Here is a 23,300-nt window from a genome sequence, read left to right as displayed (position 1 = left end):
TATTGGAAAACCTCTTTAATGTTAATTAAACTCAGACAACATAAAATTTGCCGTCAAAGATCTGCTACCTGATTGACATAACTCTCAACCTCCATAATAAAAGTCTGAGGTTGAAAACCCCTCCTAAAGAAAAAAAGAAATTGCGGATGATAAGTAACTAATTTATATTTGCCGTGCAATTAAAGGAAAATCCATGCAGCATTAATTAGACAGTTATGGGTTCCATAACTTGTTGGCCACCAATCATGTGTACACTTCTTAAAGATACAAAAAATACTAGTTCGATTTAGACCGAACTTGATACCTGGATTCTCGGGTCGGAATGATTTTCTTTCTAGAATGTGTTTGAAAAATAAATTTATTTATTTATTTATTTTTTATACCTTGTATGAAAATATGGTATAACTAAACATATATATATATTTTTTTAATCCTTATCTCCAATAAGAATAATAGAAAAATCCAAAGATAAAATATATCTCTTTTAATATATTTATTTGAACGGAAAAAATGGGGAGAGGAACCGATAATTTGTACTAAATTTGTAATTGTACACAAAATATTTTCTTTGTATTTAAGAAGATTTGAGACAAAAATTTAAAGATAAATGAGGGCCAATATATTATTTGCATACTTATCGAAACTATATAGATTTATATTATATTTTAATATAAGCTAGCCAATAAATTCATATTTTAAATTATTTTATATATAACTTTCAATGCTTATATTACACTAGATATAGTTTAATTTAAAAAGAAATTAAAAGCGAATACTAAAAAGATTAAGAATAGCATTTTTCAGATCGAGAAGTTTTTTTTTTTTTTTTGTAAGTCCATTATACATATTTTTACGGTCAAATAAAACAATTTCTTTTTCACTTTTGTTTTAAATTAAGTACTTATAGAGTACATATATCGTGGTACTCTCGTCCCTCACATATTATGTAATTAAAAATTGTTTATATAAGCATCAGTTTTATTTGACATGACATCAGTGAGAAAATAATGTATACATGCTCTCAAAGTACAGATGATGCGATATTCTCACCCTATCATAGCCAAATGATATATCAATAATGTTATGGTACTACAAAAAGAGAGGATAGATGACCCGAAAAGTATGCAATTACAGTTGCTAAATCTGGAAATAGAGACAGTAAACCGATCCGGTTCTAAACTTTTTTGATCGATCAGGTCTCAAGAAATGAGCATAGGGAATCACAGCATAAGAGAGTGTTGGGGGGGAAATCATTAAGAACTCCACTTCCTCTTCCTTGGAGAGGTGAAGTATGGCAACTTTCAGTTTTAGGGAAAGTAGCAATGAGAGAAGCTCTCAATAGCTGGATGGATCATGGAAGGGATTGCAATGGGAAATTTAAGGGTGGTGTGCCTTAGAATGTAATGGAGGGGCACATGCTCTGTGGCCCAAAATTGGTAGATCTGACTTCGTCTACCCTGAAAGGAGGAAAAACCAGGAAAAAAAATACAAGGGGAAAAAGGCAAGGATCCTTGTTGGGTTATAAGGGGAGGGGAGGGGAGGGGAGGGATGGGGCAGGAGATGTTTTTTTTAGGGAAAGTGGAGATAGTTTAGAGAGGCTATGGGGACAAAAATGGTAGGTAAGGGGAGTATCTCCCTCAAATGATCCACAGTAGGAAAACACAGAAAAAGAAACACATACAAAAGAATATGATTTATGTCTCAAAAAAACGAAGCTCTAACATTAATTCTTGGTGCTTCTGCGAATACCATGCCACAGCCTTTGCGGAACCAAGGACTTGCAATGCATACTCAATAGCAAATATAGGTTCATCCACACGTAAAGGCCAGTCTCGGTTCTTCAAATCAACTGCAACTCCTGCATCGACTCTAATACTGACGGGTCCAGCAATCTGAAAAACATACAAGGAAGTTGTTAGACCTCTTTGGATGCTACATAAATTTCTTCTTTTATAGGTAGATGCTATATAAATATGTAAAGCAAAAAGATATGAAATGCCATGAAAGGAAAAAGAAAATATACCTTTTAAACATTTCTCCTAGATGCTACATAAACATTACCAGTTTCTAGTAAGATGAACTTCAAAAGTTCAAAATCAAAACAAGTTTTTTTTTAACATTTTACTGAATAAGCACAAACAAGGCCACTACATTGTTGGGAAACCATCGTGTATATTCTGTCAACACTACAAATCCATTCTAGAATCAAAATATGATGTCTAATTCAACAGGTAGCAGATATTTAGTGAACAAACATATCTGAATGGAAGCTGCAAAGCTTTCCTCGGTGTCAAATCTATTTGATTCCAACATATAAGAAGGAAACAATCATTTGTTTAACTACCAGCTGTTTTCACATGCACACACATGAGAGAGAGGTTGCTGAGCTGTATTTCTTCTTTTGTAAAATAAAATTAGTCGAGCCCAGAAGTATGTTGTGCAAACATAAACACATAAACATGAAAGATTATGAGAAAAATGAGGGCACCTGCTGCTGAAGTGAAAGGGTAGCATTGGGGCAAATGGCTTGAAAATCTTCAAGACTTGGCTGTCGAGAATTAATAAGATCTTGAGTTAGACGTGTTGCACCTGAAAGAAACCTGGAACCAGAAGAAAAGTCCAAGCGGGCATGAAACCGGGTAAGATCCAAAAATAGCCGTTGGTAATTTCCATGCTGAGCTGTAAATGATACTGATGCAAACAGGTCTGCTAGGAAGGCAGATTTTACTCCAGATGCCTCAAAAGAGAAGCAGTTGGGATCCTGATCCTTTGATCTAACAGAGCAATCTCCAACAGAGGCAGCCAAAGCAGCACCTACAGCAATGGCATATGAGATTTATTCATTGGTATGCATTACACGTGAATTTGCCACCAGTCAATGAACGGAATGCCAAGTGATGCATCAAGTGGTGGTTAGGACCAAATCAATGATAGATCTTTTGCATTGAGCCCAAGCTGAAACTTCAATGATGAAAATGTCATGAACTTTGCTACTCATAATAGAAATCTTAGCATAGGGGTCGGACAGAGGAGCCAACCAGACAAATTATCTTTATCCATTAAAAGTTATAAAGAAGTGCATGGGATCACTGTTAATAGTTTCACTTTCACCAGCTGCACAACTTGCATGATAATTAACAAAATCCAAGGTCTGATGGTTCATTTTTTCAAATCTGCCAAGTATTCCTCCATTGAAGTGAAACTTGCCTACCAAAAGCTTAGAGCCAAACCCTGCACTCACCATCCCCATTTGGATCAACCAGTAGAATTTAAAGTGAGCAAAAGAAACAGTAGCTTGCTTACCTATGATCCCTGATGCTGAAACGTGAGGAGTTGAAAGGAACATGTCATATGGTTGCACCATTTTCAACTTCTGAGCTTTGCTCCTCCAAATCTCCAAATTCTGCTTGAAGGAAAAAGCACTTTTGAGGGATAAACCAGGGAGGAGAGTAGCGGGTGCTTCGTGGGTGGTGTGATCATCTCCGAATTGCGTGGGTGAACCAGAGTTATGGTGCAAACATAGATGATAGCTGGCACCAGAGTCAGAAGCGAGAGAAGCCAGATCGATGGCCATGGAAAAGGGTACATCCCAATAATTACCAGACTTGTCAACAAAAAGCGCTGGCGAAACTGCTTCCACCGTCAAGTTGTGATTGGGAAACTTCAAAATTTGGCAAATACATCATAACCAAAAGACATAATCCTCATCAAGAAGAAATGTTTACCAGAATAGCACAACGTAACTCACAATACAAGAACAAGAAGCTATGAATAAGTAGAGAATGTACCACAACACCACATAGGTAGAGAATACCCTTGGCCAAAAAAAAAAAAAAAAAAACAGAGGGAATTTATGTGGTAATAGTTGAAAAGGAAGCTGAAGAGTTACCTTGTGATGAAGGACCGCCTTCTTCCGAGGCGTCTTCTTATGAGTATGCGAAAATGAATGTGAATCTACGCTAAGAAGCATGGTATCATCGGGTGTCAACAATAGTTCGGAAGAGAAGCCGAGGGCATACAAGGATTTGTCACGAAGGTGTTTCCCAATGCTCTGCAATTGCAATTGCAGCCATGAGGATGTGGAGACAGCTGGTGGTGGTGTCGATGTTTCTCCACTCTCCTTCATCAAAGAGGACACGAACTTCTGAAAATTGAACTGACCCAACAAAGTGCAGAACCAGTTTTCAGATAAGGGAACGGTGAGGACGCGTTGGAGAGCGAAGCCGTCGGACGCGGCGGCGTAAGAGGGGACAAACGGTACCGGCATGAAGCGCTGCATGAAGTGGAGCTGCTTGGCCCTCGAGAGCCTGGTGCCTCTCGATAGACCCAGCGGAATTGGGTCACCAGGAACAGGGCGGGCCAACCCGTCAAGGGTCCTCGGCGTCGACACGTCGAGGTCCCAAAAGCTTCCGTCCATTGCCCATCTCAGCTTCTTCATCCCTTCCCCTTCAAAGCTATTCGATTTCTTCTGCAACTATGCTTCACCTAAATTAAACTAAAGCACTAAAACCCTAAAGAAAGATTTGCACAACAGTCCCAATACTTTCCACTTGACTTGCCACCTCTCAAATGGATAACGAAGGCAGGGAGGGGGATATGGGGGTTTAAGGATTTTGAAGGCCCCATGGCCAATTACAGACAAAGCCTCCTCCCTCTCTCCTTCTAAATTACCAACCACCGAATTCAATAATTTTTTTTTTCCCGTTTTCTCTCAATTTTTTTATTGATTTTTTTTTTCTCAATTTAAAAAGAAAACTATGTTACATAATACATTTTTATTTAAAATAAAATAACACAGAAATTGAAAGAAAAAAGTATTAAATTGGATCAAAAGATTATAAAATGTGAGAATCTATAATGTTAATATTATTTATATATGAAAAATTATTTTCATTAGTCATTATTCACTATCCCATATTCCATTCCTTTATGAAAAATACATCTACCCATCGTTTTTCTTTCATAGGGTGTGTAGATATTTTTCATAAGATATGAAAACAAGGGTGGTGAATAGTAGTTAATGAGAATTTTTTTTTTGAAAAAAAAAATCTATAGATATGAGATGTGTAAATAAATAGTGATTGATGCATAGCATTCCACTTTATATAACATTTAATTTTTTTGTTTCTGAATTAGAAAAGCCAAATTCTTTTATTTGTTAGACAATTTTTTGAGGGACTACTAATGTCCTGGTAATTGTGGGGTTGAACCCTCAACCATAGAACCCATGGTTAGGGATGGGATCCAAAGGGCATTTAGACAGACAATCCAATTCAAACAAATGAATTAGAGGAGATCTCAATACCACATGGAGCAACTAATAATTATTTTTGAAAAATACTTTAATTACAAAGAAATCCTACAAAGTAAACTAAAAAACTAACGTGACTGCTCTAACCAACCGCTGTATGGTAATGACCACTCGACAACCTGCGTGTAGTCTCTCTCTATTTTGACAAATACTACTACTACTCATAAGCTTTGAATCATTCGTTCATCACTTACGGATGCCACGAAAGGAGATGATGAAAAGATGATAACTAAAATATTTATAAATAGCACAGTTCTCATCCATTTTTATCAATAGATTACATTTGGCGCAGGAAAATGCCAAAGGCATAAGCTAGATTATTTATTTTGTTTCACTAGAGTATTATGCCTGGCCTGTTAGACTGCTTCTACCCTTAGGCATTGTACCGAACACAGTTTGGAGTCAGCATTGTCTTGAAATACACAAAAGGATCATCTACTTGAGCATTACTGTCAAAATTGCCAATAAAAGATCCTACTACTTTACAACACAAAGCTTGTGTGTTAATTGTCAACGGCTGTCCCATTAATCTGGGAATGGCAATACGAATGTGAATCATGAGCAAGTGTCTGCAGCAGAAGGGGCATGTAATTATATATCAATATCAGTCTTTCTAACAAACCAACTAAAAAAGAGATAATATACCAATTCAGAAACATGCTTAAAGAAAGCCATGATACTCCAAATACCTGTTCCTGAGAGCGGAAATACATGAAGGGTGTGTAGTGTAAGAAATTTGAGACCCTAGATGTATATATATCAGCATACCTGCATTGCCAAGATAATTAAGATGACCACTTTGGAAGAGAATATTCAAACTTATACTTCCAACTTTGGTTGCAGACATGACAGAAATTCTATACATTGAATCATTTGTGGAGCAGGTCAAGAAAAGAGAACATACTTCTCGATTTGTCTCATTAAATGGCTTTTATCCCACAGACCTGCACGTGAAAGGTATCCCCACCTAATGACGGACAAGTACAGCATGTTAGCCTTATGTTCAGGATGCATTAGATCTAAGCCACATCACAAGAAAAATCTGATTTTTTTTGTTGTGTAAACCAAGTAATTGCACCAAACCAAAAGTAAATCCAAGTTAGAAGGAGCAATCTGCAAGTCTTACAAGGTCCATGTGACACCCCTTATTGTTAAGTCCTAACATTGGACGGGCAAGTTGTGAAAGAGGATTGCAAGGTGCAAGTCCAACATGGAATGTGGAATGTTTACTAGGCGGAGCTGGGCCTTAAATTGATGAAAAGAACTTCCAATTCTTTTGCAGTATAATGCAGATGTGGCTAGCCCATTCTTGGAAATATTATCTTGAAGTGGGATGCAAGGTGAAGTGGTAGGTTTAGGTAACATTTTCCTATTAGGAAATTATTTGAACGCTAGCAAATAACCGTATTTACTGGAAACAGTCATCTTCTACATCAATTTACTAACTCCATTAATTCATTCTATATTCAATCCTTCATTCATTTTATGTTCAACCCTTCCAGCATTGCAGATGGCATATCCTCATGGAACCTATGAGCGTATTCTTGAAGCGGAAGCTCCTTGTATATATAAAGTAGCCGTAAAATACACTTATCCACAGAAAAAAATAGAATGGAATGAAGAAAATTTTAAAATATGGTTTGCAACAGATATTCTTATATCAGAGTAGTACACTGGATATAATAAGCATCATGATTCATGAGTAAGGTGAGCCAAGAAGCATAAAAAAATTGACTTGAATTACAAAAACCAAATGTCGAGATCTAACTGAGCTAACAATGACTGCCAATTACATTATAAACAACATCCAAGGGAAAAGAATAATAACTATAACCTCATTTTGACATAAATATATAACGAAGATGGGTTCTAAACCAAAAGTGTGCCGACCTCCTCTTACCTTTTGTTGAAGAGCTCTCCATCTGCTTCTAGCATGGGAGCAATTTTTTCATCTAGTCTTTGCATGACTATAAGCAACTTTTGCATGCTCTCTGTGAGTTCTTGATGATCCATATTGGTTGCAGCAAGGGTCTGAAAGTACATTGACAAATGAATTATCAAGAACTACATTGCCAGACTCGAAAGATTTCTGAGATCATTAAATCTATCTGATTAGGATATCAATTTATTAAAATCAAAATGGATGACCCAAAAATTTTGCAAAGTAGCATAAGCATGCTAGTAGGAAGGACAATATGAAAATACGGTAAGTAGCATCACAAGACCAAGTTCATGAAGGACATGCACATGAAGTAAAATGAACATTATGCACACAAAAAAACAAAAATGATACAGCAATGCAAAGGCAGGGTGAACTCCAAAATTATAAATAATGTTAGGTCATATAACAGGACAGGACAAAGCTTACTTGAGCAGGACGTTCCTTTGTTCGCCTCTGCAATGCAAGCCGAAGTTGGTTAAAAAGATCCCCTACTGCCTCCTTTTGATTTATAAGCTCTATCAGTGATGCTCTATGGCCCCCGCTTCGCATCAAAGCACTATACTGCAGTTCCAATATTTCATTAACCATAAAATAGTCTTGTTAGTGTAACATATCAGAAGTCTCAAACTGCAAATAAATTAACTGTGTGCTACAATCTGTACTTCATAAATGTTTTGGTAGCTAAAACCAATAATGTTTTAGGATTCAGTTTTAGTTTCTACTTGTGTCATACATACTATGCCATCACTGCAAGTGATCAACTTTATAGGCATCTGAAATCCCAAAAACAGGCATGATTCCCTTCCCTTCTATAGCATATAAAGCAATCTCAGATACACTAACCTCTTCTTCCAACTCTCGACAAATCAACGCCGTTCTCCACCGGAGATGGACTTTGGATTGACTTACATCTGTGTAAATATGGTCACCAACATACAATATCTCATCTCCGTGTATATTTAAAGAATTCTCAACCATCTGAGCACTTCCCCCTGAATACAAGCCCCCTGTAGACGATGGTAGTAGAAATGTAGAATGAGTGCATGAGGATTTTGAATCAAGTTGGACAAAGTCAAAGTATATATTAGTAAAAATAAATGATAAATGATCTGTCAGCAGCCTTAATAATGTTGGTTGAGAAGAGAAATAGTAATTTTTGAACAATTCAAGAACATCACCATTCCTATGAAGTTTTAGAGTTTCACAGGAAATCAGCATATTGCCTATTAAGTAGTTCACATTCACTACTAAGAGATGCATGACAGTTTAATGATTTATACTTGCTTAATAAGCAATGACTTAACTTGCATCATGATATGCTTATATTCCTCGGCTCAAATTATCTACCGGCCAAAAGAGCTTTTCACAGTCTACAACCAGGCAATACAGAATGGAAGATTTGGGGTGCGGTTCCTCTTTGCATTATGTGGCAATCAATTGTACTTCCAATGATGTAGAGCCAAATGTGAACTTGCTTAAAGCCATCATTTTACGCATTATTTGTCTAGTCGGGTGCTTTAGGCTGTATACATGGAGATTTATTTTTTATTTTTTGTTTTATAATTAAGACAATATTATTCAAAGCACAAGGGACCATCCAAACTCTTTCTTGAATTTCATTGCTCCTTCGAATTTTTTATGGTAATTTCTTGAGAGGATGTATTATAATCATCCTGTGAATTAATTCTTTTAACTCTTATTACCAATTTTTTATTGCTTATCAATGAACAAAAACATAATTAAACCAAAATTTCAGATTGTCAAATAATACACTTGGATGAGCTTGCAGTGCCATTTATCAGCACTTTTGGGCAGGCAAAGCCCACATTAAATGTGACAGAAAAAATCCATAACCCCATTATGACATGTTATACAGGCAGAGTAGCCTAACTCCTTGTATCTTATTTATTAATCTATTATAACTGACTCCTTGGTATGTAGGATCTTTCTGATCATATCCTCCAAACACTTATTTATTACTGGGTTTGCGCATCATAGAAACAAAGGCAAATGCAACTAATGGGAGAGCATGATAACGTAAAAGTTAGAATTATTTGCTTCAAAACTTATATATACACTGCAATGATTCAACAAGAACAAGCACCAAAACATCAGTAACCTGTACGAGTCTTGAAGCACGGACGCATAAGGCCCTCCCCTGTCACCACCTCATACATTGGTTGTGACATTTGGAAGAATTCTGGCTTCCTTGCTGAGACTATTACCTACACACAAACAGGAGGAAAAAAAACTCATATTTAGTGCTTATTGATGCTCTGCCAAAATTCCTTTTTTCAGTAATTTTTACCCACAAAAATGGAAGGAGCAATTAGTCCAATATGTGCGAGAAAGGTACTGTCCAGAAAAATTGATTCTGATGTTTTGGGCATGATAAGGGAAAGAATGAGACTGAGAATGATAACATTTTTGTACCACACTTCAGAAAGCATTCTTAACCAACACTTATCCTACTATGGTGTAGCAAAATACTTATGAAGGCACAAAAGAATGCTAACTAGTCAGTGGTGCTGCGTGCAGCATAAAATATATGATGTATACTCACAATGTCAAATAGATCACGCCAACCCATATCGTTGGGAAGAAATCTGTTAAAGGAATGCTGCATCATTTTGTTTGTGTAATGGTAATCTGAGTTGGTAATAAGCAGAAGCTTTTTACCAGCCTGTAATGTGAAAATGTCCAAGTAAATAAGGATTAAAATGATTTCACATGCTATGCAAAGACAAAAGGTCACAATAAAGTACCTCCTTTTGGTCCAAAAGTGCCAAAGGAAGTTCTGGATCAGGCTCAACAAACAGTTCCGGCTTGGACATTATCTCACTCTACTCATAAAAAAAAAAAAAAAAAAAGACATTCACTTAGACTTTATGAATACCACAAATTAATAGGTGGTTGAGAACCAAAAAGTTGAACACCAGACAATCTATATCCATGGTTATATATACCTTAAGTTGACCTTCTACATGTGCCCTAAAGAGTGCCTTTCCAACTGCCTGAAACCAGATTGAGGAAAGAAATGCGTATAATGAATACTAATATACCACTGTCTGATAAAATTTTCGAGAGCATGTTACCTTGTAAAGCCCTTTATAATCAAGTGGACCAAGTTGTGCAGCAGCTATTGCCTCATCGTCCAATCTGTCTACCATCTGAAAACAATCACATGACCTCAATGAAGTCCAATACATGTTGATTACCCAAATGAAAAAATGACATACATCGATTAAATGAGATTGTAGATAAGAAGGAAACAGAAATGGATACAATAAAATCTAAAGGTTACTAGACATCAAGATCATGACAGATGACATGGATGGAAAATTAGTAACCCATTTGTATAAAATATTGCTATGCAAGAGAAAACTTGCAAACTGTTTCTAACTTGTCTCTGTTATCAAACCATCCAGTGGTTTTATTTGTTTGGAATAATATAGAACTCACTGGGAAGTAATCGAGACAATGTTTTTGGAATTTGTTTTTTTCCTCCCATCTTGTTTTTTGTCTGCACATTTTATAAATTCCAAAATCTAAACAACTCTCTGTATGAGTTTTCCAATAATTTCATAGAACTATAAATGCCAAAAATCTTATTTTGATAATTAAGGTAATATTATTCAAATCCCCAAGGGGCTTAACCCACGTACAGACGTATACATGGGAAACACTCAACTAGGGAGATAAAATAAAAATAATATAATTCAAGAAGTCTAGAAAGTTAAGAGGGGTGGAAGCTCTTGTGCACTGCCATTCAAACATATAATGGCTTTTACACCTTCCCCTCCCAATCTTTGGAGATCCAGGCGTTACATTCCTGCCAATCTTCTAAGATTGGTAAGCCCCATCCAATAGCCAAAAAAAAAAAAAAAAACATACCATCCTCCAAACCTCTAAATTACTATTAACTTTTAAGAGGCCTGCTAGCAAGTCATTACATCCACCAACAACCAGGGCATGACCCACTCAATCCCAAATGTACAAAACATTGATGTCACATTGATGTCCAAAGACCCATAACCACCTTGCAGTGAAACACAAAGTCATTGATGCTTTTTCTGTGCTTACACCTAAAATAGACATCCAGACATAAAGTGAAATTCCTCTTGCTCAAGTTATCCATCGTTAAGATCTTTCCTGAAGTAGACATCCAGACAAATCAAGCTAACCTTGATGGCACCTTATTTCTTCAAATAGTCTTCCAAGGGAAAGGAGGATTTTCTTGGAGGAAGTGCACACTGTAAAAGGATTTGACCTCAAAGGTTTGTCTTTTGGATGGAGTCCCACAAATCTTATCAGCTCCATCTTGTCAACTTGAAAGACCACAACTTGAAAGGTTGCGCAGTGCATGACTTCTTCAAAGGGTCCTCCCTTCCAAAATTTTTCTCTGCTTCTTTCCTGGTTTTAATTCCAAAGGTGGACAATCCGAAGGGATTTGACAAGTTTCGTCTCATTAGTCTTTGTTCTGTTTTTTATAAGCTATGCACTAAGATTCTTGTGGGACGGTTATCTCCTTTACTTTCCAGGATGATTTCTCCTGAGCAGGGAGCATTTATCCCAGGAAGAAGTATCTTTGAGAGCATAAGTCTTACTCAGGAGATGATTCATAGCATCAACAAACCAGTCTGGGGTGGAAATGTGGTTTTGAAAATAGATATGGCCAAAACATATGATAGTGTTCATTGGAGTTTCTTGCTTCATGTCTTAGCTGCTTTTGGCTTTTCTGAACAGGTGAGTGCCATCTTCAAACAATCCATTTCTTCACCATGGTTCTCAGTGGTGATGAATGGATCTCCAAAAGGTTTCTTCCAAGGAGGTCGGGGCTTACGTCAAGGGGATCCTATTTCTCCTTATCTTTTTTTATTTTTTTTTATATGTCGGGGAACCTCTCCAAGGCAAGGTCCTTTGGACCCACCCCTGCAGAGTAAACTCCAGTCCCGTGCACCGCACCCTTCTCCTTATCTCTTTATTGTGGTGGAAGAAGTCTTGTCCAGGCTCTTGAAAAAACAATTTCAGGATGGAAAAATAATGCCTTTTTATCATCCGCGAGTATCTCTCATCTCTTGTATGCGGATGATATTGTGCTCTTTGTAAATGTAAATAAAGCATCATTGCGGGCTATTTCCAAAACTTTGGTGCTCTATGAAAAAGGGTCTGGTCAGAAGGTGAACAAAAAAAAATCCTCTATTATTTTTTCCAAGCATATCACTGTTGCTAGGAGAAGATCTCTGCTTCGTATTACAAGTTTTTCTGAGGGCTCTCTCCTTTTTAAATATTTGGGTGTTCCTATTATTTGTGGAAGACTAAAAGCGGTACATTTGGATGAAGTTGTTGGGAAGATTTGGGAGAGGATTCATGGTTGGAAAGCATGGCTTCTAACCAATGGGGCGAGACTTCTTCTAATTAAGCATGTTCTTAGCAGCATTCCTATTCACATCCTCTCCATTTTGCAGGTACCACAATCGGTTATAGCATCTCTTAATAGATGCTTTAGGAATTTCTTTCGGGGTATAAAAGAGGGCAAACCTAAGAAACATTGGAGAGCTTGGGAGATGATGTGTAAACCGGTACAAGAAGGTGGAATTGGGATTCGTAGTCTTAATGATATACAGAAAGCCCTACATATGAAATTTGCTTGGAAGATTTTAACGGAGAAATCCCTTTGGTCTCGGTTTTTCAAAGCCAAATATGTGAAGTCAAACCATATTCCTTTGGTGAATGCGACCAAAGGTACAAGATTTTGGAAAATGGTTCTTAAGTGCATTCCAGGTATCATTGAACATTCTAAATGGAAGGTAAAGAATGGGGAGTTGTCCTTTTGGCATGATAAGTGGCTAGGCGAGGATGCACTTGGGGCGCATTTACCGATTATTGCTTCCCCTCGGCTTCAAGTGAAGGAATGCATCTTGGATTCAGGTTGTGACTTAGACCTACTTAATAGTCTAGTGGGGCCAGTTAAAGCCGAGGAAATAGCTGCTTTGTTGAGTAAAAGAAAGGAAGGTGATGACATTTTGGTGTGGACTGCCAAGGATGATGGGAATTTCTCCACGAGAAGTGCATGGGAATGTGTTCGGGTTAAAGCTCCAAAAAATAAATGGGCTGGCTGGATATGGCATTCAAGCTTACCAAAGAATATTGTGACAACCATGTGGAAGGCTATGAACAGCACTTTAAGTGTGGATGACAAAGTTCGTAAAGTCAGAATTCTAGTGGTATCACGGTGCAATTGTTGCGTTCAAGAGGCTTATTAGGATCAAAGTCATGTGCTTGTGATGGGGGAAGTAGCTTAGCTCATTTGGTCGAGATGTGAGGCATTTGTAGGAATGTAGCATGTCCCAAATCGGAGTTGGCAGGACACGGTTGAATTTTGGTTCACGAAGGCAGCAAAATCCTCAACCATGGGCCAGCTTATTGGTATTATCCCATCCATTATCACATGGAAGCTTTGGACTAAGCGATGTAAAGTGCGGATGGAGGATGCGGTGGAATCGACATAGGATGTTTGGCGTAGTATCAAATTTTGGATTGCCAAAGTTGCGGGTAAGTTAAAGACCAAAAAACCTTTAACTAGATGTGATGTACAGGTGCTCGAGGATATGAACATTCCCTACAAACCGCCAAAAAGAAAAACCGTTTAGGTAGTTAAGTGGTTGAGACCGGAGCATGGTTGGCTTAAACTAAATGTAGATGGGAGCTCCCGAGGGAATCCGGGAAAAACTAGGGCTGGTGGTGTGATTTGATCAAGGCAATTTGGTGATGGCTTTTCCGATGTCTCTTGGTCAAGGCACGAGCAATTTTGCAGAATGTATGGCACTCTTGCATGTGCACGTATCCTTAAGAGTATGTGCATTACAAGGGCTGAAATAGAAATGGACTTGATGGTTGTGGTAAATTGGCTAAAGTCTACCACTTGTGGAGTTTGGTATCTTGAGGAGTATTGGGATGAGATTATGGATTCTCTTTGGCATTCCAATTTACAATTCACCATAGTTTTAGACAAGGAAATGCACCTACAGATTTTCTTGCTCGGATGGGTTCCAATGGTTGCTCAGATAGATAGACTTCCTTTAGTGATCTTCCACATCTTTTGAAAGGCCTGCTACACACGTATAAGTTGGGTTTTCCTTATATTAGACATAATGGCTAGTTTGATATTGTTTATTCCTTTTGTGCTTGTTTCTTTTGGTTGATGTAATCACGGTTTCCCTCCACCAAAAAGTGAGGATCTTTCAATAAATTTCAGAGGTGCTACCCTCCTTTTTAAATAAAAAAAACAAAAACAAAAACTTGAAAGAGTATAAACAATTAAAGAACAAAGATGCTATCTGGACCTCCCAATAATGCATTGCTCTAATGAAACTACCATTCAATCAGGGATCTGTCCTTAGAGATCTGCTAGAGTTATGTTGTATATGGTTGTGGAACCAAAACTCAACTCATCTTAAATCAATCATTGATGAGACCTACTACTTTTCCAAATTCTCATAAAAAAGTTAAAAGCATCTCAACCTACTTCATACATTTTAACCTAAAAGGTTAAACCTATCTCAACCTAAAAAAGTTAAACCTATCTCAATGGGACCCACAAATACTATTATTCACAACTCAACTCAACTCATCTCAACATCCAAACGTAGACCGTAGGGAATCATGGATTAGCTTTGGCTGCGTTTGGATGTTGAGATGATTTGAGTTGATCTATGAATAATAGTATTTTGTGGGTCCCATTGAGATGTGTTTGAATGTAAATAGGTTGTTATATGTATTTAAATGTATGAAGCAGGTTGAAATGAGTTTTAACTTTTTTACGGGAAGTTGAAAAATTAGTGGGTCACATCAATGATTGGTTTGAGAAGAGTTGAAATGATTTCAACAACCAAACATAGCTCTATCGATGTCTCCTTACAGCAAGAAATGCTAAATAAATCTGGGAAGACTATCTTCAAAGCTGATCCCCAAACCACATCTTAGATCCATCCCTCACCTCAAATCTAATATAACAAGAAAATTCTCCCCACCCTCTCCGAATGATTTTCTAGACCTCCATCTCAAACCTCATTTGACTTCATGTTGGATTCATGTTGACGGGCCACCCTTTCGTGAGCTCTTTTGAGATGGAAAATATGGAAAATGTGGCCCGTCAACAAGGCTTTGTTAACCTTATTTGAATTCCAACCTTCCCACAATGCTACCATACTTGACTTCAATCACCAATCTCACGAAAGTAGCTCTCTTTGTAGTGTAGCGCAATAATTACTTACCAAACAAAGCTTTTTTGAACAAAAAGAAAGGTGACCCACATTTCTCAGACTCATATCTAATTCTCAATCTCACCCATGTAGCCCATGGGCAGCCCACAACAAAGGTGGCCAATGTTAAAAAGAAGGCTAGTATGAAGCTGACTTAGAGCAATAAGAGCACAAGTGCAATATCGGATCTAGGATTGTTGGAAACAATGAGTTTGATGCAAGGGCCCAATCCAAAGTAGAAAAGGGTAAACGCCTTGTTGACGGGCCACATTTTCCACATTTTTAGCCCAATCCCAAGCCCAAATCAATTCGAAGAATTCATGTTGGATTTGGGGCTTCCACTTCCTGGGGCACAATCTTGAATACTAATCAGGCTCTGAGTCCTCCATTTAGGTAATTTGATGGTCATCTCGCCTCTAGATGTCAATGCCAAAAAAATAGGCTCAACCAAAGCTCCAAATGCCAACACTCTAGAGTCTATGCAATAAAGCCCTTGAGCAACCATCTGATGGCAACCCGATATAACACCTAAGCCAAGGACATCACCTAGTCTTATCATCCAATTTCGCCAATGGAACTTTTGACACCGGTACCTAGAATGTAGGTGCAGCTCTAGATGTCAGAAGGTTTCAGGTGAATTACCAAATATCGGTCCTACAAAAGACAAAGTTGTAGAGGCTTCAGTGGAGGCTAAGTTGGCTATGAAGAACACAGGGGAACATGGGAATTAGAGAATATGGATTTGACTGTGGGAGGGTTCACAGATCAACCCAACAATGGCATCAATGAAGGAGACTTGATCCTATTAGTGGAGGAAGGCTCAAGCTACTGTGAACTATTGAATTACAGCCCCTTGGAAGTTGTTGTAGAGGTCAATTCCACTACATTGGAGTCATCGTGGTGGGTTTTGGAGATGGCCAAAGACTAACAAATTTGTGGGGTTGTCCTGTGAGGGATTTGAGGAAGAGCTAAGGGGGCTTTTACGAGGCTTTTATATCAGGTCTTTGCAGAAGGTCAAAGGCTTTTATAAATTTGTAAATGCTAAACGTTTTTTTATAGGTAATCAAGAAGTTTTATTCATAGAAGTAGGCAATGCCCAAGTACACGGGGAGTATACATGAGAATAACCTAATTAGAGTTTACATTCGAAAGTCTAAGGTCATGGACATTTAGCCCATTACAAACAATGGACCCTTGCCCATAAGAACAAAGTTTTAAAAAAGAAAAATTTAAGCTCATCCATTGTTTTCTCACAGTCTTCGAAGTTTCTATTATTTCTCTCTCGCCAAATACACCGACACATACATATAGGAACCATTCTCCAAATCGCTGTCACTTGTGAGTTGCCTGGAAGGCCTCTCCAGATTGCAAGGGAATCCAACGATCTAAGAGGCATGACCCATGCCAATCCACTTCTTGCGAAAAAATCATCCAACATGATCTTGGCCACCCCGCAGTGTAAAAACAAATGATCTACTGATTTATCATTCTTCTTACACACAACACCAATCCAACACCATTACCAGATGTTTCCTTATCTGTGGTGAGAATCTTATCCAAAGATGTTGTCCATACGAAAAAAGTTGTTTTTGAAGGAGCTTTCGTCTGCCATATACTCTTCCATGGGAACATGGTCATTCTAAGACTCGTTAGAACTTGGTAAAACGATTTGACCGTGAATTTACCTTTCTTGGAAGGGCTCTAGCTCATCTTATCTATGGTACCCTTTGTCATACTTACGGAATACAATGCCACATAGAACTCTGTGATTGTCTCCAATTCATAGTCTTGGGCTGCTCTAATGAATTCTACATTTCATTGAGCAGAGCCACTAGAAAAGACCAAGAGATCGGCTATCGCTGCATCCTTTTCTCTTGTGAGCTCAAAAATGGCAGGGAAGGTGTCTTGGAGGCTTCATTCACCCCACCATTTGTCATAGAGCCGTCACCCACCATAGTATGTTCATGTCTTTTTTTTTTTTTATAAGTACCATAGTATGTTCATGTCTTCAAAAGATCTCCTAGTGTCTCCTGATGTATTTCCACAAATCCACCCCATATGTGTCACGTACCTCAATCAAGCACCATTTAAGCCTCCCCAAATTGTGCATCTATAACGGACTTCCATAGGGCCCCCATTTCGTTTTTGGTACCTCCACAACCAATTACCCAACGGGGCTTTGTTGAATTTCATTGAGTTATGAATCCCCAATCCACCCCCAGAAATTGGGGTACATACAAGTGACCAATAAACCAAGTAAAATTTGAACTCTTCCCTCAATCCACTCCACAAGAAGTCCTGTTGTAGCTTCTCTATACAGTTGGCAACCTTTGTGGGGAGCGGGAGCAAGGACATAAAATAGGTGGGTAAGTTAGAAAGAGTACTTTTAATCAAAGTGAGCCTACCACATTTAGACAAATAAAACCTCTTCCAAGAAGCCAATCTGCGTTCTACCTTTTCAACCACGCCATTTCAAATCCTCTCAAATTTAAAGGGAGCACCCAATGGTAAGCCAAGATACTTCGCGGGTAGAGATGATACCTTACATCCCAGTAGAGAGGCTAAATTCTCCGCGTTAGGGACAGCCCCCATAGGCACCAATTCAGACTCTGAGAGATTAACTCTCAAGCCTGAGACAACTTCAAAACTAAGTAGTAAAGCCCTCAAAGATTGGATATGCCTGAGATTTTCTCCATAGAAAATAAGAGTATGTCAACAAAAAGTAGGTGAGAAATATCCATGGAACCATAATCACCATTCCCTACAAAAAAAAAAAACCGTAGAGAAAGCTATCTTCCACAAGACCCACAATGTAGCGCCCCAATAGAAAGCCTAAACCACATGACCTATACTCCAAAAGGACTAGTCAATGATACAATTGGAACCCCATTGGAACCTTATAAAGAGCAAAAACTTCTCCTTCCCAGGCAATGTGGGATCCCATACACTACCTACCCTCACTTATCATATGGAGTATTACACACAATAATCTTACTAAGAGCTTCCACAACGAATAAAAAAAGTAAAGGAGAGAGCAAGTCTCCCTGTTTCAAACCACAGGAGGAGTCAAAGAAACCCACCAGTGAGCTATTCACCAAGATAGAGAACTAAATTGTAGAAATGCAAAACTCTACCCATTTCTGCCATTTCTCCTCAAAGCCACATTTAGCAAATAAATAAAGTAGGAACTTCTAGTTAATGTCATCATAGGCTTTCTCTATGTCTAATTTGCAAAGTAACCTGGTTTTCTAGATTTGAGTCGTCCATTCAAAACTTCATTTGCAATTAAGACCGAATCTAGGATTTGTCTACCTTTGACAAAGGATTTGTCAATCGATTTGCTAGCACTTTAGAAAGGATCTTGTAAAAACCATTCACAGGGCTAATGGGGCGAGTCTCTAACATCCACAAACCCCATCTTTTTGGGAATGAGTACTAGGAAAGTAGCATTAAGGCTTTTTTCTAAGCTGGCATTAGTATGAAAATCATGAAAGACCCGCAAAAGGTAGCCCTTGATCACTTCCCAACAAGGTTGGAAGAAACCCATGGTAAAACCGTCAGGGCTTGGAGCCTTGTCACTAGCCATGCCACAAATTACTTTACTCACTTCACCCTTCTCAAAATGCCTCTCTAGCCACCCTGCGCACTGCTAATCTAATGCTGAAAAAGTTAAAACCATCCACTTCGGTCGCAAAGTGTGTTGTTCAGATAGGAGGTGTTGGTAATACTGCGTGATGTGATTCTTGATCACTAATTGATCCGAGGACACTACACAATCTACCATCAACATATCAATAGCATTATTCCTCCTATGAGAATTAGCCACCCTATGAAAGAACTTAGTGCACTTGTCTCCCTCCTTGAGCCATAACACCCTTGATTTTTGTCACCAAGAGATCTCCTCCAGCAATGTTACTATTATGAACTATTACGCAAAAAAGTCATGAACTCTTTCTTTTATATCAGTACATGACTTTCTCTTGCACTTTTAATGGTACAAGATCAGAAAAAAATGCCAATCGTTATCAAGATGAGTTGACCTTTCCAACCATAACATTAATGTTAACTTTAAAAAATGTAACAAGGGGTGGGGTCATAAAATTAAATGAAACTGTAAGCGACCTCTACAAGCAGCACAATGAAAATTGAATGGGAACAGGGGCCCCTTATAGTGTTAATCATCATTTTATAATGTAACATCAACATGGACTGGTATAAGTCTAGTTTAGAACGAGAAATAAATACAAGACAACTAACATGTTCAAGATTATCTTGGAATATAAGAAGAACTACCTGCATATAAGCTACAGCTTCTGAAACTGAGAATAGTGTATTCAAGAACTCCCATCGACTCTCTTTTCGTAGATCCACCAATTCCCTCCCATACATCTCACTTCCATGCATAGAAAGTTAGCTTGCACTATAAGATATATAATCCAGTTTTTTTCTTTTTAACAAATGATACATCAAAACACTAAATGTAGAAGAAACAGAAGCCAATACATGTACCACACAATGAGGCAGTATATGAGACAATGCAGTCAACATAATCCATGTGCAGGGGTGAAATGCACTTCTTAGTATTTCATAGTGATACGTAGGCACAATACTGGGGTGAATGGTTGAAACAAAACACAAGGTCCAATATTTTGCTCAAAAAGATTGGATCGTATCAACCTTTTGTGAAGAGTCATTTTCTAGCTAATTAATGGACTGGGTGTATACCATGAAATGTGCACTATGAGACTCCCTATTGCTTCACAGTTCACGCAATGAGCAGGTAAGCTTTCAAATAAATAATTTTCCACCATACCTTACAGCTCGAGTGGAAAGCATTTCGGTGCCGTGCATTGCCCTTTTAACATACCCAAATCGGTCAGCCTTAACCAAGTTACCTCTCTCTTTGTCTATGACAAGGCCTCTAATGACCTAAGTGACTCAATCAAACAATATGTGCTTAGAAACAGGAAAGAAAATTCAAATAGCAGGACTAGAGTGAATGACATGATCTATATACTCTTCAAATTGCTTAGAAATGAAGATGTCACCAAGTCTGGGTCGAATGTAAGTCCATCAACAGGAAAACCCATGTTCCTTAAATTCTCCATACAGTAGTCGTATGCCCGTCCTTCCCAAGCCTGCAAGAGAACAGATCCATGACAAACAATTCCAATTGCCCGGTGATGGAAGCAGACTAGCACTGTATAAATAAAAGCTCTAGACATACGAGTTAGAAGAATAACTTCACCACTACTAATAAACTTCCTAGCAACATCTAACTCCAATGCTGGTGTCTTATGTAAGACATCTAGAGATATTGATGCACATGATATCAGAAAAGAGGAAATAAAGTCTCCACCAGTCTTCATCTAAGATAGCAACGCTATAACTAAACAATATCAGAAATTAAAAAAAAAAGAGAATCAGAGAAAAGCTATCCACAATATCGTGCTTCATTTGGCACAAGTAAATGTGAAGATGATACATAATTCATGATATGAAAAGAAAAATGCAAAAACACTTAAATACATGTGGGATTAAATGTTTACAAATTCACTTGATTGTGATATCAAAATGGGTACCTATAAAGATATAAAACTGATTTACCATCACATTATAATGCATCAGGGTATAGTCCATGTCGTATCCAATGGCACTGATTGATCGGAGATTCAAAGTTCGACTGCAGAATATACCACGAGGTGAATGTCTTGACAAATAAGGGCTCTGCATGTTAAGAAGGAAAGTTATAATGGAAAAACAGAAGGAAGCAATAGCAAATCAAATAAAGTGAAAAAAAAAAGGTTTAATATTTCAGTTTTCACAAGTACTTCAACAGAGAGAGAGAGAGAGAGAGAGAGAAGAAGGAGGAGGAGGAGGAGGAGGAGAAGAAGAAGGAATTTAGTCGACACCAGCAATTCAAATTTCGAAGACAAGCAAAATTTCCAAATTCATGCAAGAAAAATAAAAGACAAGTAGAATCACATTTCCTTAAAAGTATGAGGGGTCATATCTTAAGGGAAAAGAAAGTATGTATAGCACTATGAAATAAAAGTGAAAAAAATAATGAACGTCAACAACAAAGTGAGGAATACGTATAGACTTAAGTAGATGTTATGGAGTTAAAATTTTGGCTTTATCCTCACATACCTAAGGACAGCTTCAGATTTGACATTATAAATGAAGTAGTATCATATTTATAATTACAGTTAAGTGGTTAAGATGATTTGGTTGAGAGATGGAAGAGCTATGAAAAAAGCACAGAGAAGACTACTGGCAATAGCCTATCGATATTCAAATCCAGTCATCACGATCACTAGTTACCAAAGATCAAACATTCTCTCGGCAAAACCAAAAGTACATTGGTATACAATTACAGGAACCAAAATGTAGGAAAAGAATTGCACCGGGATACCCAAGTCTCTAAGCAAATCCTTAGCTTCCTCAGCTTCCACCCGGGCTACTTCTTCAATTGGGCCTTCTAAGGTCGTCTGACCATCAATTCCTACATAGAAAGACCAAAAAGCACGTGGCTAGCAAAAGATGCAACAACTCATTTAGATGTGATCACAGCCTCATGTAATTGGCAGCGGTTAGAAGGAAAACTCAATAATGGAACAACAAAGTCCTGCGTGTTTTTGGTGCAGCATGTTGGGCATTCCAAAAAAAAAGATGAAGAGAGGACATAAAACCAAGGCGCAGATATTAAGGTGGAAATAATTTAGTGGGTAGGCCGGGAATTTGCCTACGCTGGTGTTGGCAAGTGCAATGAGCCGATAATAGAATTACTACGAAAGGACGATTTGATTCAAGTGGCACAATATCGAATGAGCTCTAGCTTAAATGAAAAATCGTAATCCAATAAGAATAAAGTGGAAGGTGAGGTTATGTTGCCAGTATAATGAATGAGCACAAAGGGAAAACAAAAATGATTGCAATTGAGTAGCAATAGACACTGAAGACACGATGAGGGAAACCAAGAAAACAGGAGAAAACAAAATATCCGTTTAAACAATAAAGAATATACATTAGTTTTTACCAAAAGATTGAAGATGCTCCGACTTGAGATTCAAATCCCCTTTGGTGCTCTGGCCCAGATAATCAACGTCGGACTTGCTCGACGAGGTCACCGAGAAGAGATCGCCACCGACGTGCTTGGAGTCCATGCTGCAGCGACACCCCATCATCATCGGCTGCATTGGAGCTCTCGCGGAGATCATAAGCGTACAAACATGAGAAGTGGATATGGGATTTCTGAGAAAAAGGGTGGAGGCCATTGAGACAGACAGAGGGGTCTCACTGTACACACAGAACTTGCCCAAAACCTCTGCCGCATACATGCCTGTCTCTTTCGAATATGAAAGCGGTGCCACTGGGTTCTAGTTTCGAGTCAAAAGCAAGGTTGGGGGGACTTTGCTATGAGCGGGGCTTTTGCGGATGCAAGCAAGGCTCGGTAGAAAGAAGAAGAAGACGGAATATATCACAATACATAAAAGAGGAAGAATATGCTCGAATTGCACTTCATGACTCGAACCGAAAGCGCAGAAAAGGAAATTGTAATCCTATTCTCTGGATAATCTTTTCACTCCTCACTATATCTTAAAAGCTACATGCTTTTGTCGCTTAGCTGCTTCAACATTCTCCCGCACTTATTTTATATTTTTAAAAGGATAAGGATAGGTTTAATATTCCTACCACTTATTTTTTATTTTTTTAAAATTTTATTTTACTTAATAATTAATTAAGTTATTATTAATAAGTTATATTTTTTTAAAATTTTTTT

At 38.0% G+C, this 23,300-nt stretch overlaps 2 protein-coding genes across 2 annotated transcripts; both read right to left on the bottom strand.

The window, feature by feature from the left end:
- Positions 1 to 956: 956 nt before the first annotated feature.
- LOC108982509 (protein TRIGALACTOSYLDIACYLGLYCEROL 4, chloroplastic-like) lies at positions 957 to 4,653 on the bottom strand. Its single transcript, XM_018953909.2, has 4 exons — positions 3,890 to 4,653; positions 3,304 to 3,661; positions 2,489 to 2,814; positions 957 to 1,892 (listed from the first exon to the last, which is right to left on the bottom strand). Exons 1-4 carry the CDS (start codon positions 4,436 to 4,438, stop codon positions 1,695 to 1,697), a joined length of 1,431 nt encoding a protein of 476 aa, XP_018809454.2. The 5' UTR covers positions 4,439 to 4,653; the 3' UTR covers positions 957 to 1,694.
- An 870-nt stretch (positions 4,654 to 5,523) lies between these two features.
- Positions 5,524 to 23,096, bottom strand: LOC108982508 (5'-nucleotidase domain-containing protein 4-like). Its single transcript, XM_018953908.2, has 17 exons — positions 22,557 to 23,096; positions 21,925 to 22,022; positions 21,125 to 21,244; positions 20,566 to 20,655; positions 20,331 to 20,446; positions 19,811 to 19,910; positions 10,349 to 10,423; positions 10,220 to 10,267; positions 10,019 to 10,096; positions 9,817 to 9,936; positions 9,373 to 9,478; positions 8,097 to 8,260; positions 7,680 to 7,814; positions 7,212 to 7,342; positions 6,216 to 6,278; positions 6,001 to 6,079; positions 5,524 to 5,880 (listed from the first exon to the last, which is right to left on the bottom strand). The coding sequence occupies exons 1-17, from the start codon at positions 22,855 to 22,857 to the stop codon at positions 5,815 to 5,817; spliced, it is 1,890 nt and encodes a 629-aa protein (XP_018809453.2). The 5' UTR covers positions 22,858 to 23,096; the 3' UTR covers positions 5,524 to 5,814.
- Between the last annotated feature and the right edge of the window lie 204 nt (positions 23,097 to 23,300).

Source organism: Juglans regia, chromosome 12, assembly GCF_001411555.2.
Source record: "Juglans regia cultivar Chandler chromosome 12, Walnut 2.0, whole genome shotgun sequence".
Taxonomy (NCBI): domain Eukaryota; kingdom Viridiplantae; phylum Streptophyta; class Magnoliopsida; order Fagales; family Juglandaceae; genus Juglans; species Juglans regia.
The sequence above is the reverse complement of the archived record's forward strand: the minus strand, read 5'-3'. Positions and strand labels throughout refer to the sequence as shown.